The sequence below is a fragment of the Ailuropoda melanoleuca genome, chromosome 16 (genome assembly GCF_002007445.2).
Source record: "Ailuropoda melanoleuca isolate Jingjing chromosome 16, ASM200744v2, whole genome shotgun sequence".
NCBI lineage: Eukaryota > Metazoa > Chordata > Mammalia > Carnivora > Ursidae > Ailuropoda > Ailuropoda melanoleuca.
This window is the reverse complement of record NC_048233.1, coordinates 3,405,270-3,424,184: the sequence shown is the minus strand read 5'-3', so window position 1 is coordinate 3,424,184 and position 18,915 is coordinate 3,405,270. Positions and strand designations below refer to the sequence as shown.

General features: G+C 54.2%; 1 protein-coding gene across 2 annotated transcripts in view; it reads right to left on the bottom strand.

Moving 5' to 3' along the window:
* Positions 1–370: 370 nt before the first annotated feature.
* Positions 371–18,915, bottom strand: part of SLC6A13 (solute carrier family 6 member 13) — a 36,310-nt gene continuing 17,765 nt past the window's right edge. The window contains exons 5-15 of one of the 2 annotated variants that reach the window (XM_019793751.2): positions 15,387–15,471; positions 14,582–14,714; positions 13,553–13,687; positions 7,640–7,743; positions 6,645–6,769; positions 4,415–4,527; positions 3,960–4,097; positions 3,109–3,211; positions 2,557–2,657; positions 1,401–1,571; positions 371–1,083 (exon numbers count right to left, since the gene is read on the bottom strand). In XM_019793751.2, the coding sequence (XP_019649310.2) occupies positions 961–1,083; positions 1,401–1,571; positions 2,557–2,657; positions 3,109–3,211; positions 3,960–4,097; positions 4,415–4,527; positions 6,645–6,769; positions 7,640–7,743; positions 13,553–13,687; positions 14,582–14,714; positions 15,387–15,471 (1,331 nt within the window). In that variant the 3' untranslated portion in view covers positions 371–960. The remainder of the gene's footprint in view (positions 1,084–1,400; positions 1,572–2,556; positions 2,658–3,108; positions 3,212–3,959; positions 4,098–4,414; positions 4,528–6,644; positions 6,770–7,639; positions 7,744–13,552; positions 13,688–14,581; positions 14,715–15,386; positions 15,472–18,915) is intronic. The other variant, XM_034645720.1, reaches the window with a different exon arrangement.

Here is an 18,915-nt window from a genome sequence, read left to right as displayed (position 1 = left end):
AGCCTGACCGTAAGCGCTCCTCTGCGCAGCTCCCGCCCAGACCTCGAGCCGTGGTCATGGCAGTGCCGCCCCCTTGTGGCCAAATCTAGCGGTGCCACATCCGGCATCTGTCCTGAGCAGAAGAGCCAGGTGGTCCAGAGAAAGGGGGGGTCCCTCTGCTGGCTGAGCTGGGGTAGTGCCCGTTCTGCCAGGGCTTGTCGCACCTGCCGCCTCAATCTGCAGTCACTACTGTCCCCCGTGTGCCCCTGGCTCAAGCCCCGGGCGGCGCGCTCACACACCGTTTTGGCAGGCGGGGTCAGGAAGGGAGGCGGTAAGGGGAATGTGGGCGGAAAGAAACCCAACCACGCTTTCCTCTTCCTTCCTCTAGCTAGGGCTCAGGTCCCCTTCGTATCTCCCTCCACTGCCTTGCTTATTGCGCAGAGCGAAGGAGGGGGGAAGGGGCTGGGGGAGGGGGGACATGGACAGAGTGTGACAGATCCCTCTGGTGTGAGTGTCTGAAGATGGAGGGTCTCAGCTGGGCTCCACTGGCCTTCTCCGCACCACCATCCCCTCTGCTCAAGGGACATAAGAACTCAGCGAGGGAAGGAGAGACAGGAGGAGGTGGGGGGTGTAAAGCCACAACTTCAAAGTGAGGAGGTGCTCAAGGCAGCCAAGGCAGGAAGCAGGCGGAACAGCCGGCAGTGGACAGGAGGAACATGGATTTAATGGAATGAAGGGTAAGAGGGAAAGGGCTCTCGCTCCACCCACCAGCCCTCACCAGGCCTCCCAAGGCCTGTCTCAAAGGGGGTGCTCTTGATACCAGCATCTCACCCCTGTTCAGCCACCCCTGGAGCAGGGAAGTTCTGGTGGGAGGTGCTCAACCCAGAGTGGATTCCAAGCTATCCCCTTGTGTCTCATCTACGGCAGGTGGAGGCTGTCCCCACAGCCAGGCCCATGGGCACGACCCCAGGCCTTGCGGCCCTAGCAGTGAGACTCCAGTTCTGTGAGGATGAGCAGCGATGTCCTGGGTGTCGCAGGGGCAGAGGGTTCTGCTCGCTTCCATCCAGGCAGGTCCTCAGCCGGGCACATGAGCTGGCGAATTCTCTGCAAGGGAAGTGGAGGTGGCTATCATGAGGGGGGTCAGGGGCACAACTGCCCGCTTCCTTCATCACCAGTGTCTGCCTGCCGCCCCCCCAACACATCTGCCCTCCAGACGCCAACCCTCTCATCCCACCCTGTGTCTTAGAGGCATCAGTCTTTTTCTGAGACTTGTAAGTACTTGCTCTGTCCCTCCCCAGCAGCCTCACCAGGCTCGGTGGCGCTCCTGTGTACCAGCTCCTACCCTGCTAAGCATCTGTCTATCCTCATGGGGGCCCTACATCATCGTCTTGGGCCCCTGTCCCTCCCTATGAACCCCCTACCTCTCTGAAGGAGCCCTTGAGGGCGCTGAGTTTATAGAAGCTCCAGGCAGGAATGCAGACCATGGAGGACAGAGCCAGGAACCAGCCCAGGGCATCACCCCACCACGGGTATGTGTACTTCTTGTTGTAGGTCAGGGGAGTGTACTTGATCAGGGAGAAGAGGAAAGTGGCCTGAGGAGGAGAGTAGAAGAGAAAGGGGCTGGGAGAGCAGGGCCTGGCGCCCTCCACGCCCCCTGGAAGAGCTGGCAGTCATCAGTCACACTGTAAGCCCAGTTTGGCCTCGTCTGGGTCAATCAACCCCCAATCCCCATCCACATTCCACTACAAATCCTTACCCCCAATAGAATTTCCAGGGCACCTCCTTCCCCTGTCCCTGCAGGGCCCCGTGCCCCCGGGTAGCTCTCCAGGGCTGGCCCTCAGCTAGCTCAGGGGTACATGGCTGCTGGTGTTTTCGGGTGCTTAAGGCTCCGGCACCATCAGGTGGGGCTGCTGCGAGAGCCTCAAGGGCAGGGGATCATGCCTCCTTCCCCCTGGGCCGCATTTATACCCCACATACAGTGGGGACTTGGGGGGGAGCAACTGACACACAAAATAAAGCCCCAGGAGGCAGCACCTGGTGGTTTATGGCTCAGACTCTGGAGCCAAGCCACTGGGCTCGAGCCTAGCTCACCACCATTTCCTCGCTAGGGTATATTGCTTACCCTCTCTGGCTTCCCCTTCATCCATAAAATGAGTGTAAGTAATCCTTCATGGGGTTCTTGGGCAGATCAAGTGGGTTAACATGTGCAGAGCGCTTTATGCCCGGCACAAAGTGTGCGCCCTGTAATGGTGTTGTTATTATTGCTGTGGTTATCAGTATTACTGCAAGCAGCCCAATGAGCTCGGGTTGCCGTCCTGCCTGCGACATTCGACTCACATCGTGGTGTTGGTCAAACCATCTGGCAGCTCTGGACCTCAGTTTAACCTTCTGTGAATTGGAAAGGAAGAGTCTATCTTGCTAACCATTTTCTAGAATCCAACAGGAGGATGAGTGAAAATCTAAAATTATTTTCGGTCCCCGTGGAGTAGTCCCTTCTAGGGCTAACAGCCTATCTACCCTCCTACTACCACCATCTCTCTTCGCCTTCATGTCACTTTACCCTGAAGGTTCTCTTACTGTGCATACAGCTGGAGTGAGGAAGAGCCAGCAATATTTGATAAGAGGCCACGGCCTGTACCCAATCATATCTTCAATGTTGTCGTAGAAGCGCCCGGCCCCTGCCGGGAAGAACAGAAGGAAGGAAGGGGGCGAAAGACATTCTTTGGCATCTGAGGCATGAGCAGGGTGGTCAAGGACAGGCAAGGACCGAGAAATAGAAGATACCATGGTTTCTTTCCAAATCACTGCTGGGAGAATCTCTTCCCTGGGATTCATAAGCATACACGGCAGGGGGCAGAACTTGGTGTAGGTAAAGATAACGACTTTCTGATCGTCAAGGTCGTGAAGGGCTGAAGAGGTTTGGCTAGGACAGGATATGGGCCCACTCGGGGCGGTCTGCTGTGCGGCCATCCCCAGGAAGCTACCAAAGCAAGCTCTGGAGGCCCTTCCAAGGATAACGATTTAAGATTCTTGAGATTTTTGAGGTTGAGCAGGGGAGGAGGACTCTTGTCTAAGGGACCTGAGGTGGCGGTGCGCCCTGGGTTAGGACCTGGGGGAAGAGTCACTCACCATAGACCCAAGCCACACAGAGGGACTCAAAGATGGCCACAAACAGGAGGCACATGCCACTGGCTGCATAGTAATCAAAGAGCTGAAACACGTACATACCGCCCTGCCCGGGGAAGAGAGCAAAAGCCAGAAGTGTATCCAGAGGAAACAGACGGATTGACCCCCCTGGCCTCCAGCCTCACACCCTCAGACACAGAGCAGACCTTGTGAGGATCACGGGAGACAGATATTAAAACAGAATATAGTTTGTAAGCTGTGAGGCACTAGGGCAGATATGAGACAATAATTATTTGTTTCATTATTTTCGGAGGGAAGATAGATACAACAGACAGCTATTGTTAGCTTATCCCTGAGAACATTGAGGGATTGACCCAGAAGTCCGAGATGAAGTGTGTACTTTTTGGCGGACGATCAGGACAGAGGCCGTCATCAGTACTGTGAAGCTGACAAGCTCCATCTCCTTCCTTCTCCCTTGAGACGAAACACAGAATAGCACCCATCCCCAGGGCTCCCTTTCTCCCTTTGAAGTCTGTCCTGGGAATGTGGTTCAGCTGTCTGGGAAGTCATGGGAGGTTGCTGGAGAGGCAATTTTTCCTAACCTAGAACTTCCTGACCATCTTTCTCATACCTCTTAGCTTACTGTGGGGCCGAATCACCCCTCAGCCACCCCCGAAAGTAGGTGGCTAATGTTCCAAGGCCAGAGGAAGGCCTCACCTACTCAGTGCTTCCTGTGGCTGGGAAAGGAGGGAGTCCCAGAGTCCTGAGGCCCAGGAGGCCTGCCTGACAGGTGGTAGTGCCCAGCTCGGCTTGTCCTCACCCAGCCCCCACCTTCACGCCTCCCGGACCCTCACCTCTGTGAGCATGACCAGCCCGACAAGGAAGGAGGTGACAGACACGCCCAGAATGAGGAGCTCCCGCCGGTTCTTCTTGCGGAATACACGGGGGTACATGTCCACCAGCGCCGTCACCAGGCTTTCTACGCACACAAACTGGATGAGAGGGCAAAAGAATTGGAGGGAAAGAGAGCTCCCAAAATATGCTGCTGCATCAGCCAGCTCTGGCTTCTTGCTCCCAGGCTCAGCCCTGCCCCGTCCCCAGAGCCGTCCTGGCGTGCTTAGATCAGGACCCACCCTGCTGAGCTTCTCTTGGTCCCTAGAAGGGTCTCCACCTATGACATTTGCCCAGTCCCCAACTGTCCTAAGGTCCCTCGGAACATCGGGCTCAGCATCCTGTCTATGGCTCCCCCTCGTCCAGCCCGCACACAACCCACTTATCCCTCAGGCTGTGCGTGACCACCTCTAGATACCTGGCTGTCCAGTCCCAGGAGGACCACCATGAAGAAGAAGCAGCAGGCCCAGAGAGGAGAGAAGGGCAGCATCACCACAGCCCGGGGGTAGGCGATGAAAGCCAGGCCGGGGCCTGCAGCAAGGAACAGAAGAACACTGCCCAGTGCCTGGGCGGGCTCCAGGCCGCGTGTGACCCCAAGACTGCCCGGTGTGGGTCACGGATTCACAGGAGCCAGAGGGAACCTCACCCCAAAGTTACCATCATCACCCCCAAGCTCCCCCGGGAGAAACCACCCCAACCTCCACCTGGTCCCCAAATCTCCAAGGCACCACCCACTGTGTTCTCATCAGCAGGAACAGAACCTAGAGGCTGTGGGCGTAAAGGGGCTTTGGGAGACCGGAAGGGGGCACGGCAGCTGCATTTCTGCAAGCTCTACCCCCCATCCTCAGGTCACTCTCAGGACCTAGTGCCCCAAACCAGAGGTTGTACGCTTAAAAGAGCTCAGAGGCCAGGCAGGCCACGTACGTATGTGCAGCTGACTCAGGGCCAAATGAGCACACGCAGGGCTTGACGAGACCCACCGCCATGCTGACCCCGCCATGGCAATCGCTGTGTTCTTTCTACAAAGACGACACTCCCCAAGAAAATACCTTCAAGACTAGACTGAGCCTGGGGCCACCGGTTTGCCACCTCTGCACCCAGAGCTTTTCCTGTCACCCTACAATGAGTGACGGGCATTAATTTCAGAGCACCATTGACAGACAGCCTCTCAAACAAATTAATGTTCCTCTCAGCTGGCTCCAATGACGGGCGCACGTACCCGTGCCCACGCCTGGGTTCACCCCACGGACGCTGCCTCTGAGAATCGGTATGACTGTGGGACCTCGGACGGCCGTTTTCCTCTTTGAGCCCCACTTGCCACACGGTGGGATGGGGATAATAACAGTCCTGCCTCAAAGCTTTCCATCGCATGGTGCAGGCAAACTGCTTCCCACAGTGCTTGGCATATAGCAAATGTTTAATAAAAGTGAAACATCATCATTTTTAGTAAGAATCAGCAAAGTCAGTTCCCAGTGCTCGGCGCTCTGCGTAACAGGGTGTGCTTGGGAAGGCGATGGTAAAACACTGTCTTGCTGCAGGGGGCAAGAGGGTGGTCCTCAAGGGTAGGGGAAGGACAAGAGACATCGACAGCTTACCCAGGGAAGGGACTGGTTCTTGACTTTGTTTAAAAGCAACAACAGGGGGCCCCTTGGTGGCTCAGTTGGTTGAGCCTCTGACTCTTGGTGTCAGCTCAGGTCACGATCTCGGGGTCCTGAGATTGATCCCCCACCCCGTGGGGCTCCACACTCAGTGGGAGTCTGCTTGAGATTCTTTCCCTCTGCCCCTCCCCCTACTCATGTGCATGCTCACGTGCTCTCTCTCTCTCATTCTTTCTCTCTCTCTCTCTCTCAAACATAAATAAATCTTTAAAAAAATAAAATAAAAGCAACAACGGGGGCGCCTGAGTGGCTCAGTCAGTTAAGCGACCGACTCTTGATTTCAGCTCAGGTCATGATCTCGGGGTCCTGGGATGGAGCCCTGCATCCGGCTCTGTGCTCAGTGGGGGGTCTGCTTGAGATTCCCCCTCACTCTCCCTCTGCTCTCTGTCCCTCCCCCTGCTCATGCTCTCTCTCCCTCTCTTTCTCTCTAAAATAAATAAATAAATCTTTAGAAAAATAAAAAAAATATAAAAGCAACAACACTGCATGGTGAAATTGAGGAAACTCTATGCCAACATAAACTTATCTTTCAGATACATTTTAAAGTGAGCAAAACGAGGCAAAGCGCAGGACAGTGTCTATAGTATATTATCAATTGGTTTTCCAAAAGGGGGGTAAGAAATAGACATAGTAATATGTGCTAAGTATGTATGAATGTCACGTATGTGTGCATGTGTGTGTAACTTTTCTTCTCATAGATGCCTAAACCGTTTCTGGAAGGGGAAACATGAGCCTGGTCACACTGGTTGCCTCCAGGGTAAGGAAGTGGAGGCCAGGTGTGGGAAATGCTCCCCTTCTACCCCCTACCCTTTGAAGCTGGGGTGAGTGTCGATGTGCTCCCCCAGATCTTCCCAGGATGTGTCCACTGAAGGATGACCGTGGGTGACCCCCAGCATAGGTGACAATAGAAACATGTCCAGATCCCAGTTGGTGAAGGTTCAAACACAGCCCACAGAACCCACCCCTGGCACCCGGCCCCACAACACTCACCAGACTCGGCCACCTCAGAGATGGGTACCCCCTGCTCCTGAGACATGAAGCCCAGGATGGAGAAGATGGCAAACCCGGCCACGAAGCTGGTGCCGCTGTTGAGGAAGCAGAGGGCGATGCAGTCCCTGCAGGCGGGCGGGGGGCAGAGACAGGCTGGGTTGGCAAGAGGGTGCCCGCAGGAAGCCGGGGCGCAGCCTCTCCGACAGGCAGACACAGGCCCCAGCCCTTCGCGCAGGCCAGAGGGGGGCTGCTGGCAGGATGGAGATGAGCATTCAAGGGGTGGGTTCTGCCTGCCCGCCCACCCCACTAGCTGAGACTTGGGGTCAGTCGCGGTAATCATGAAAGAATAAGGCTCTGAGGAAATATAATGTTCATCTAAAAATTACGAACTGCCGCACAGCTCCCCTCCCGCCATACTGCCACCACACGTCTTGGGGACGCCGCTGCTCAGACACAATTCAGTGTGGCATGCTACTGTGGAGGGTGTAGACACGGACAATCCCAAGCAACACATAATCCTCATCCCCCAGATTTGATTTTGAAATGCATCATGTGATTTTTTTCAAGCTAAAATTGAACTTGGCTGAGATGCTCTGATATGAACCCAGGAGGCTGGAGGGAACCCTGGGGAGGGGGACACGAGATGGGGGCGGTGAGGTAAACATAGGTAAGGGTTCAGCATTGGCTGGGGCAAATGGGGCTCTGCTGCCTGGCATGATGAATGACTTCTCAGGCGTGAGCCCACTAACCTCTCCATTAGCCAGAGGGCTGGGCCCCCCTGAGGCTTCCCAGCCAACCACACCCACCCTAGCCTTTGGAGGCAATCCCTCTGCCCATGCTGCCCTTGGCTCCTTTCAGCAACTGGTGGCCCTGGGGCATGGGGGAGTGGGGGGAGGCAAATCCATGAGCCGCTGCGCCCTCCAAAGCACCCCTGAGCTAGCACCCTGGAGGGGCAGGGAAGTGAGGCGGGTTGGCGCCCCCCACCCCCCAGTCACCTGTAGCAGTTGTTGTGGTACTTGTTGTAGCTGCCCAGAGCCGTCAGGCACCCTAGACAGATGGCGAAGGAGAAGAAGATCTGGGTTCCCGCGTCCATCCACACCTACACAGGGAGAAGGCAAGAACGTTGCTCCCCAGGAAAGACAGGCTGTCTGGCCTCCATGGGAGTACACAGGCCCGTGGCTGAGCTGAGCACGGGCTAGCAGTGGCGAGAACGCTGCTCTCAGCCTGCGACCCAGCTATGCCAACGAGCCCCCAGATGGTGTTTCTTAGGCACTACCGGGGTGGCGTGGGCAGCAGGCACTGGGAGAAGCCTGAAGGACCCGGGGTGCAGGAGCCTGGGAGGGAGCTCTAGGACTAAGCCAGGCCTGGCACCAACTTTCTGCAACAGAAATAAGGCCGTGGTTCTGCCTCCACTTTCTCCCCTCCTGGGCCCTCCTGTCAGTGTGACCGGTTTGGAAGGAATCCAGGGACAGGATCTCTGGAGTTAGGGGGTCCTTCATATCAGTGCGGTGGCGAGAACATGGCTTTGCCCCTCGCACCTCAAAATCCGCTGTCTGGAAAGCAGGAAGTCATCCTCAGCTCACAAAGTCAAGAGGCTGAACAGGAATGCATCTGGGAAGGGTTTTGTACTCCTTGGGGGGGAAGAGCTCTGCGGCTAAACCCGGGGTCCTAGCCGTTATTGTCTCAGCTGGCCGAGCCGGCCCGGGCATGTTATGATTTAGCTTTAACAGCTACAATAACATCCCAAAGAGAAAGCACATCAAGGCGAACAGGACTGGGCAACCCTGCCGATCTGTGGGAGGTGGGGTCCTGGGGCCGCAGACCCTCCCCAGGCACCTTCTGTCTTCAGAGGATGTGAGCTTCTCAAGGAAGCACTAAGCTCTGGGCACGGAAACCACCAGGCCTAACCTCTCTGGGTTCGCCTTTTCTTGTCTTTGCCTCGCTCTGCCCTTGCAGCCCCCAAAGAGGCCCCCGATTTCCTTCCACTCATGTCAAGCTCCCAACGCCCACATCCAGCAAAACCTCAGTCCCTGGCCCGGCTCTCCCTGCTTCCCTGTCGCCTCTGCCCCCAACCTCCCTCGCTGTCTTGTCCTCTGTGCCCCCGTGGAAGGGCTCATTTTCCCTAGGGCTTTGGTGGGTCTCAGGGCCCCATTGGCAAGCCCCAGTTGAGGTACTGGATCTCTAGGACTGAAGGAAAACCCAGAAATCTGTATGACTTTCAGAGCTTCCTGAACAATCCTAATGTCAGCCAGATGTGGGACTCGCTGCCCTACAGGCCCTGAGAATGGGCACGGGGACGCGCCCAGGGCACCCACTCCTCTCATTCTATTCCCTTCCTACGGGAAGCGGGACAGAGCAGGAAAGACGGTGGAGAACACGGGAGGGCATCTCTAGCCTCCTGTCTTTCCTGCTCGCTGTGAACCCCAGCCCCAAGCTATGCTTCGAGGCAGGGTTGCCACCAGGGAAAAGGCCTCAGCGGCAAAAAGCGCAGGGGACGATCCAGAAGGGGCCGGAGCTTAAAAGGAAACAGCACACAAAGGTGGAAACAGCAGGAAAACTGTTTTACGCCTGCGGGGAAATTATCATGGGGGAAAGGAGAGGAGGTTTCAGGGTTTATTCCAGAAGCTAGAGAAGGAAAGGGTAGGAATGCATGGTGAGAACCTGAGAGCCAGAATGGGGGCTAAACGAAATTCAGTGCGATGCTGTGGACCCTTGAGGGGGCGCCTGGGAGAGTCCCTTTGCTTCTTCAAGATGTCTCAAAGGTTTTTCTTCCACAACTGCCCCACGGAGACTGTGAGGAGAGTCACCTTACGAAAAGTCCGTGACCGTGGGCCCCCTGTTCTGCTCTGTTCCCGCTCAGCAGGTTACTGGTGGGGCCTGAGGCCAGAGGCTCCGAGCTTGTGCGGAGAGGCCTGACCCAGGCCCCGAGAGGGAGGGCTGGGACACACTGCTTCCTGGGGGCCCACAGCCACCAGCCCAGGTGATCTCTCCCCAACAGGCCATCCAGGAGATGGCCCAGGAGCCTGCCCAGCCTGGGGTCTTGGACATTTGCTCCCTGGGCCCGGCAGTGCCCAGGCTGCAGACTGACCCGCGAGTTACCAGGGAAACTCTCCGGTGTCCTCAGAGACATTCTGCGGCTGCCCACACACAGGCAGGGGCCGCAAATCCCATGGGGATGAAGTTTCGAGAACTTGGGCTTGGGAAGAAAAAATACGAAAAATTGTGACTTGGCAGTTCACCCTGCCCTGAGGGGGACAGACTACGACTGGGTTGGGGGCAGAGGTTAATGAGAACAGAGGAAAATGCAGCAGGAGTGCTGGAAGTTCAGAGGGTGAGGGTCAGACCCAGAGCCTCATACTAAAGCCCACTCCCCGAGAGCTTGGCAACCCNGCCACCCCCCCCCCCCCCGCCCGCCGCTCTTGGCCCAGCTGCGACCTGACAAACCTGCTGGGATGGGGAGAGGAATGGGGTCAGAGGAAGGGCCGCAGGAACACGCAGAGCAAGCTGTTCTCTTCCCCACCACAGGCGAGCTACTCCCTGAGCACGCCAGCAGCCCTGGTTTCTAAAACAAAGCCCCAGTGTGTCTTTGGCTGCGACAGGAGACTGATCAAGAATAAAACAAGTGTGAGAAACACCTGGTGGACTGTGGGCAAAAGAGAGAGGCCTTTGGGGGAGCAGAGGAAGACAGAGACCTCTAGACGATCCAAGAAGGATGTTTTCAACTGAGCTCAATCCCAAGGATGATTATATTACTATTTTTAGGAAGGCAATAGTGTGTAATGGAAAAAGCCCAGGCTTTGGAGTCACATTGAACCATTCAACTCTTAGCTCTATTAGTTACTAGCTGTGTGATCTTGGGCAAGTCACTTAACCTCTCTGAACCTCACTTATCTCATCAGGGAAATGGGTATAATAACAAACAAGCATAATATATGTGAAATCCCTAGCACACAAATAAGTATTAGTTCCCTGTCCTGGAATAATAAAAAACAGCCCTGAAAACTCGTACATTCATACACTTTGGAAAACATAGATCGTGGTCATCAAGACAACAGACTCCTAAAGACTCCTTGGCATGAGACCCAAGCTCCCCCACATGCTAGTTTTGTGGATTTGGGGCAAATTTCTTAAGTTTTCTACTCCTGAGTTTCTTCATGAGCAAGACAAAGCTAACAGGGCCCTCGTGGGGCTGCGTGGGGGCTCCGCGGAATCACGCCCTCAGTAAAGTGCCTGGCAAAAAGCGAACGCCTAATAAGTGTGTCCACTCCTGCTGCTGTTTGGTGTTGCTGTGGTTACTTCAAAAGGGCAACTCACCTTTCAGGGATGATGAGGTCCCACAGATGTCAAAATAAAAAGACCCATTCTAATCAAGGTTCCAGCTGCCTCCCTAAACAGACCCTTCATTCGAAGAGCTTAACACTGAGCTTTCAAAGGTTCCACAAGACTCTTTGGACACCCGACCCCCCGCTGCCCTATCCATCTACCGAACAAAGGCAGCAGAACAAAGGGCCAGGCAAGGGAAAAAAACCAGCGCCCAGGAGAGTCCAGAGTCTCCAGGAGCCCTTTCCGAGTGTGAAAGAGATGAGCCCCAGGGAACACCGGGAGAGGGACAGGCAGCAAGCCTGGCAGAAAGAGATGAGGGAGCCAGATAAAGCCAGCATTGTCTCTGCCTGCCTGCCCGCTCCCAGACCCAGTGCTTGGCAGACAGAGATGTTCTTGGTCTTTGTGTTGGCTAGCAGGAATTTTGCACCTCTCTCAAGCGCCAGGCAAATGCCAGTTGGAATTCTCACACTTCCTGGGGAGTGCCAACTACATTCAATTAGGGCTCTGGCAGGGGCATCACACCTACAGGTTGCTGCTCTGTTCAGAGACAACAGAGACCTAGCTGCAGCCGGAGACTGGGGCCCAGCGGCCAAGAAGGCTGCTGAGAAGCCCAGATCAAGCCCGGCTCTGGAAACATCTCCCTCCTCATGGCTTCAGAGGATTTGGAAGGCACACGCTCCCTGTGTAGCCTACAGCTAGCTGGAGCTGGAAGGGTGGCATCCTGGACGGCAGATGAAAAGAAGTTTTATTCCCTGCAGTAACCCAGACATGGAATCACGGCCTTGTTAATGCTCAGAGTTGAAGGCTATCTGGTCTACCTTCTTCGCATTTATTTTGACTTTGCTGGAAGCTATCATCTAACAACCATGACACCTAGAACAGACCTGTCCCATAACAGATGTTGAGTAAATTTTTTGCTGAATGAATGAGCTTTGAGAAAAAACAAAGATGAGTAGATGGGGACTTTGCTTTCAAGAGATCATAAAGCATATGGGATTTGTCATCATTTAGACCCAGGTTCCAGTTGCAAATGTGAGAATGGGAAATGTGTTAAGCTCTCTAGGCCTCCCTTTCTTATAAAATGGGGACACCTCCCTGATCTGCCGTGAGGATTAGCCTGTAACAATGACAGGGACATAGTTAGGGCTCAATCGTTGTTGACTAAAGAGCCAATCAGGACAAACGAGGCATTGATCACAGAAGCCAAAAATCCATTCCAGAAATACAGACCCCTCCCTCCCATTTCTTTTTCAGTCTCCCTGCCTGTCTCCCTGCCTGAACACGGCTCCTCCTTCCCAGCCTGACACAAGAGATCTTGCCAACCTCCACCCCCGGCCTTCAAAGCTGGCCCCCACGACCTTCTGCTTGCTGTGGGCTCTCCACCACAACACTTGGGTTCCAGGGAAGTCAAAGGGCTTATGATTCACAAAAGAAAAGTACACTTTGTTTGGCCAGCCACTTTCTTGCTGTGTGACCTTGGGCCTTGTTTGCTCATCTGTTCAATGAAGAGTTTGCACTGGCTGATCTCTGGGGGCCTTTAAGCTGCAACAACTACAGTTCTACGGCTTGCTCCGAAGCCTGACAGGGCAGTGCTCACCTCCATCATGTCTAAGAAATGGGGGAGGGAAGGATAAGCCCATAGCCCACCAGATCATTGAGCAGGACCCAGCACGCAAGGCTGCTGGACTCCGTGGGGAGCTTTTGAATACAAGTGCACTGGTGGCTTCTGGTGGCCGGTAGAACTCAGGATGGCAGGACTTCACTCTGCCAGGGTGGCTGGGAGCCGTGCTGGATCCCCCCAAACTCTGCCCAACAGGGAGCTCAGCATTTGCAACGCCCGCAAAGCGGTCGGAACTGTTGGCGTCTCTTCTGCGCCGGGAGCCTCCCGCCCTATGTCTGCTCAGGGCCCCTTTCCAGACACAGAGAGCTCCTCCAGCACCCACAGGGAGGGCGACCTCCGTGCCAGGGAGCCAGAGGCGGGGCACGTAGCTGGGCAAGGCATTTTCGGGGCTCTGGGGTGGAGCTTACGCGGCTCCCCTCCGACCCTCCCCACCTCCTGCCTTTGCCAGCTTTCAAAATGGCTGCCAAACAGGAGAAGATAGGAAAGCAGCGCCGCCCCCGCCCCGGGCCAGGCCGGAGGAAGCCTGGCGGACAGAGCGGGCACCAAGGAAGGACTGGAGGGGAGGGAAGAGCCGGGCCTCTTGACAGCTGATGGGAAACTCGACACCAGCCCAGCTGGCACTGGGAGGGGCTGGGGCGCTGGGCCTTGGGAGGGGCCACGTGGGCAGAGGGAGCGGAGGGGCTGGTGGAGGGGTGAGAAAGCCAGACGAGATCGCCAAGAGGAAAAATGGGAAAGGGGGACGGGGAGGTTGGTGGTGGGGACCAGGCCTGTGAGGGACGGATCCACCAGGCCTGAGAACCGTGCCTGGGCTCCCCAGCCAGTGTGAACCAAGCGGGGGACCACACACAGCTGCTGACACATGGCTGGAGACCCCGGACGCCACCATGGACGCCACAAGGTTTGGGTCAGGAGCAGGGAACAAGCCTCCAGAGCCACAGAATGGCCCCTGTCTGTGGCTTCTTACCTGGGGATCCCACAGGCGCGTGAGGTTGGGGTACAGGTAAAACTGAATTCCTTGGGCTGCCCCGGGCAATGTCACCCCTCGAATTAACAGGACCACCAGCATGAGGTAAGGGAATGTGGCTGTGAAGTACACCACCTGGCCAGAGGGCAGACGAAAGACAAGGAACCTGTGAGTTTGGAAGGAGGGGCCCCGAGACCCAGCCGCAGAGCAGGAGGCGGGAGCTCCCCCCTCCACACGCACACAGAGGAGGTCAAGAGAGTTTCTCTCTGCCCCTCCCTCTCACCCCTGCAGCTGTTCAGCCTCCATCTGCCCTCTGCCTTAAGCCACAACCTCCCCTATCCCTCTCTCCCTCCCGCTTAATGCACCCACCCTCCCCCCCACACACATGCCCGGGAAATATTTAAGTGACTGAATGAACTCAGGCATGCTCCCAAGAAGTGTGCTTAGAATTATGGCAAAGGGCTGTCAGGTACGAAAAGCTCTCTCTAACACATGATCCCTGTCCTCACAGAGCTTACAAGCTTAGCACAGCCGGGTAGCCAGATTAGGAAGGAAGCCTTGTCAGAGGCCTCCAGGGCAAGAGTCCAGAACTCAGAATGCCCTCTAACACCTTGTACACTCTATGGCAGAGAGTCCCCCAAGTTCTCAGGGTGGTTGTGAATCATTTCGAGATGAATAGTCTCAGTGGGATTCTTTTTCCAGAGTGTTGGATAAGCTAGGGAGCCACGACGTGTGTTCAATTTGCAATGTGCCCCATGTGTGGTATACTGCAAGATCACATTCCTTGGAAGTGTCCTTCCTGCCTTTCTCTCTCCCTCCTTTCCTTTCCATTTCCCCACATACCAGAGTGCACAGGAACGAAGCAAGGAGAGGCACAGAATCAAGGAAGGGAGCCACATACAATCTTGATGGGCTCATTCCCTCCTGTTCCTGACCAGGTTACAGCTCAGGGCGTTCCTGGGTGACCAGGCCCCCAGGGAGGGGAGGGAGTCCTGGGACGAGAGGGGCCGGGAGCTCTCCAACACGGACCTTGCCCGTGGACTTGACCCCCTTCCAGATGCAGAAGTAGCAGATGACCCAGGCGAGCAGGAGGCATAAGGCCAGCTCCCAGCGCAGGGCCCCCAGGTCATGGATGCCATCAGAGATCTTCAGGACCCGCCTCCTGGGGAAAGAAGGTTGCGCCGGGCTCCACTTTTGTCCCCAGCCTGAGTTTTGTGGCCCGTGTGTCTCAGGCAGTGGAGCCATGCCTCCAGGCTCTTGTCCAAAGGCTTGTCGGCTCTTTTTGCTCGGGCCCATGAGGCTCTCCTTTGCCCAGAGATGGGGATAGATAGCAAGGGAGACAATTACCTGTTCCTAGGTAAGTGTGCTCTGGGAGGCTGAGTACCAATTTAACCTAGAGAGGGAAGTGCAGACACATATCTTCTCAACCAGGGTTTCGGGATGTGTTGATATTAGGAATCATGTCCTAGGTGAACATGGACACGAGGGAGGGGAGCTAGGAGGTGGTGCACTCACAGCTGCAGGGTGGAGGGAGGTAGGAGTGTCCACACACATGCGTGTGCGCCATCTAACATGGGGGTGGGGATGGGGGGAGGGAAGGCGGGTGCAGCCTGAGGAGAGTTGCAAAATTCTCATCTCCGAAACCAGTTCTGCATTAACCACAAGCCCAACAAGAAAAAAAAAAAAAAGCCACTTAGGTGATGGGGGCCACCAAAGAAGGAAAGAGAAATTCTTCTCTTGCTGTCCACTGAGGGTCAGCACCACACGAGCCCATCCCTGTGCCCTCCTTTCAAACACACAGCCCACGCTGGGACAGGGAGAGGGCCTCACTTACTCCCAGAACTCGATGACAGGAGAGGTGGCATTCTCAGAGGTCACATTCAGGGAGCCATTGGTCCTCTGGAACTCCACACAGTATTCTACCCGTGGGTCCCAGGGAAGGAAGCAAGAGAAAGATCATTCACTATCTGGCATGGCCAGAGACAGGGGTGTGAAATTATAGGGCAACGGGTAGTAAGGGATCTGGAAGGAAGCGGGCTGAAGTTGTCCATATAAAACCTCCTCGAACACGAAATAACCTCAACGAGCCTACCTCACCTTCTCCCACACAATCTTACGTGTGGGCTTCTAAATGTGACTCATACTCAAGCTCGATCAGATAGCAGGAAGGACGCTCTGCGGGCCAACTGCTTCAAAGTACGCAACTATTTCTAGGTCACTGCCTTGTATGAAGGCACAATCTCAGAGGGATCATAAAAATGCTTTCTAGGGAAGACATGCAGCCGAGTGGCCAAGAGCTCAGATACGAGGTCAGAAAGCTCTGGCTCGAATCCTGACCCTCTGCTTATTTGCCGTGTGGCCCTCTGACTTCGCTTCCCTCGATTCCAGAATGCACGTAGTGATATCCAGTTGTGACACTGACGGGGACTAAATGAAAACCTGAGTGTGAGGTGCCCAGGAAGTAGAGACTCTTAAGTACCTGTAAGTGACCTTGGAGTTTCACAACGGGGGCTCACGTTCTTTTTTATATTGTGTTTAGTATAATAGTCCTAGAAAATATTAAGCCAGATAGTGCTTTCCCCATTGTACACATGAAGAAAGTGAATCTTCCTGTCACAGCTCATAAATGACTAAGTGAGGGCTAGAATCCAGCTGAGCAATTGTATGTCTTACCTTCAAAACACCTATAGTCGGACCTTTCTCATTACAGCCACTACCAGCACCCTGGTGCAGGTCCCCACCGTTTCGTGGCTCCTTCACTGGCCTCCAGTTTCTACTCCTGCCTCCCTTGTGCAATCTCCACACAGCAGCCAGAATGATTTTGTTAAAATTTAAGTCACGCTATGTCACATCTCAGTTTAACACTCTCCGATGAGCTTCCCACCCCACACAGAGAAAGAAGCCATAACCTCCAAGGCCCTTTTCAATCTACCGCCATCACCTCTGACCTCATCCTTGGGGCTCCCCCACTCACCTGCTCTAGTCACACCTGCTCCAGACATACCCTGTCTGTTTCCTGAATGTTATAGGCACAAGGCCACCTCAGGGCCTTTGCACAGGTCTGTCCAAGAATCTCAGAGGCTGACTCCCTACTCCCTCCTTCAGAGCATGACTCCTGTGTCATCTCAGTAAGGCCTTCCCTGATGACTCAGTTGAAAATGATAATTCTCACCCTTAAAAATCTCAGTCCCTCCTCCCTGTTTTAAGTTTCTCTCTAGCACTTCTTCTAACATAATATGTATTAGGCATTTATTTTGGTTATGGTCTGTGTCTCTCCACTAGAACAAAACCCCCATGAGGGCAGGGATCATTTTTTTTTAAAGATTTTATTTATTTATTTGACAGAGAGAGAGACAGCCAGCGAGAGAGGGAACACAAGCGGGGAGTGGGAGAGGAAGAAGCAGGCTCCCAGTGGAGGAGCCCGATGTGGGGCTCGATCCCATAATGCCAGGATCATGCCCTGAGCTGAAGGCAGACGCTTAACGACTGAGCCACCCAGGCGCCCCGAGGGCAAGGATCTTTGCATGCCTTATCATAAACCCAGTGCTTAGAACAGAGCCTGGCACAGGGTAGGAGCTGGATAAGTATCTGCTGAATGAATGCCCATCGAGCATTCTTTCCACTAAACCCTCTCTCTTTCCTTGAAGCTTCGGCTCACCCCGAAAAGCGTTGTTTCATCTTGACAGGATGGGGTGTCCTCTACTACAAAAGATGCTAGGCTCTGAGTAAAACCGGGCTCACTAGAAGAAATGTCAAAAATGTCAAGAAGCAAAAGGCTCAGGTATGGAATTTGCCTCGAGATTGTCTCAGAGATCCCCCAGTCAACCCCAAGGTTTGTAGGCCTAACAATGCCCTGAAGCAAAAGCTTCAGATGAAAAATCTGCAACATTTCTACAAAAGGAACTCCCCTAAGATCTGGATCAAATCAGCCTCTGAGAAGCTGGTTGTCAAGGGTGATTTCAGTGTAAATAGAACGAATGAGGAGGGAGGAAAGAAGGGTGGAGAGAAGAAAGAAAGAAGAAAAAAACATAATAAAGAAAACACTGGAATAAAACTGATTTTTAAGACTGGACTCATCCACAAAATATGTTTTTGTGCTTATGATGTAGCCAGCACTGTGCTAGGGGCACAAAGGAGACACAGATACAGATGCCTTTTCGGCCCTCCAGACCTTGCGGACCAACAGCCAGAAAGTAAGGGAAGGGCCGCAGCGGAGTCCGGGCTCAGGGCAGGCACTACCAGGTACGTTTAAGAAGAACCTAAGGACCCTTGGGGTGTCGGGGGAGGAGCCTCCAAGATCGGACCCTTCACGTGCAAACTGGTGGAATGAAGGTGGCAGGGATCAGCAACAGAACGCCTGGAAAGGGCTCAAAGTTCCAGGGGCCAGCGGGGCCTTGCAAAACATTGCAACATGTGCCTCCTTGGCAACTAAAGGACTCCAACTCCAACTCCGGACTGACTACCTCACCTAAACAAAACAGAACAAAACAGAGAAAGGAATCAAGGCACAGGCAGGGCTCACTGACGGGCACCGAGGGATATCTGGGCAGTGAGCGCAAGCTGGTCCAGATAGGACAGCTCCCCACCTGTGCTGTGCATAGGGTAGCCTCCAGCCCCATGTGGCTACTTACATTCAAATTACTTAAAATTCAACAAAAACTTAAAAACTCAGGTCCTCACACTCGCGGGGCACATTTCAAGCACTCAACAGCCTCCCGTAGCTGGCAGCTGCCATGTTGGAGAGCCAGAGAATGTTTGCCGCATCGCAAGAAGCTGTCTTGGACAGCACTACCCTAGGGATTTTCAACTTTCGTTACTTTCAACCAAATCCTCGGTAGTCCTATGGCCACGGGTGGCTCCTGCCATCTTCTAAGAGAGTCACACGCAGTCTTACAAGCACAGGAGACATCAAGTGTTCTTATAAATTGTAATGACACGCAAAACAGCTTCTTCCCTGATTAAATCGGGATGGACTGTGAGATAGAAAGACCTAAGATAGTATCAGAAAGAAGATGTGAGCAACAAAGATAACGGACAAACAATACATACATACCCCAAAGTGATCAGGCTGCAAATTGAAATAAATAAATGGCTAAACTACATAAAAAGAAACCAGGTCTATTTGCCTAATATGTGAATTCATAACCTATGAACTGAATACATTAATTGTTTTTAATTGAGTACAGTGGACAATTTTTTTTAAGTCTGTGACATTTTGCCTGTGATGCTGGTGAATTCTCATGCTGATCTTTGATACGAGGTTTCTGTGCCCTACCTGGCGGATTTCTAGTACGTCCCAAGTGAAGGCTGGGGATGGGGTGCCGGGGTGTACGGATAATGCCAGTCCTGGTGAACGCGGCAGA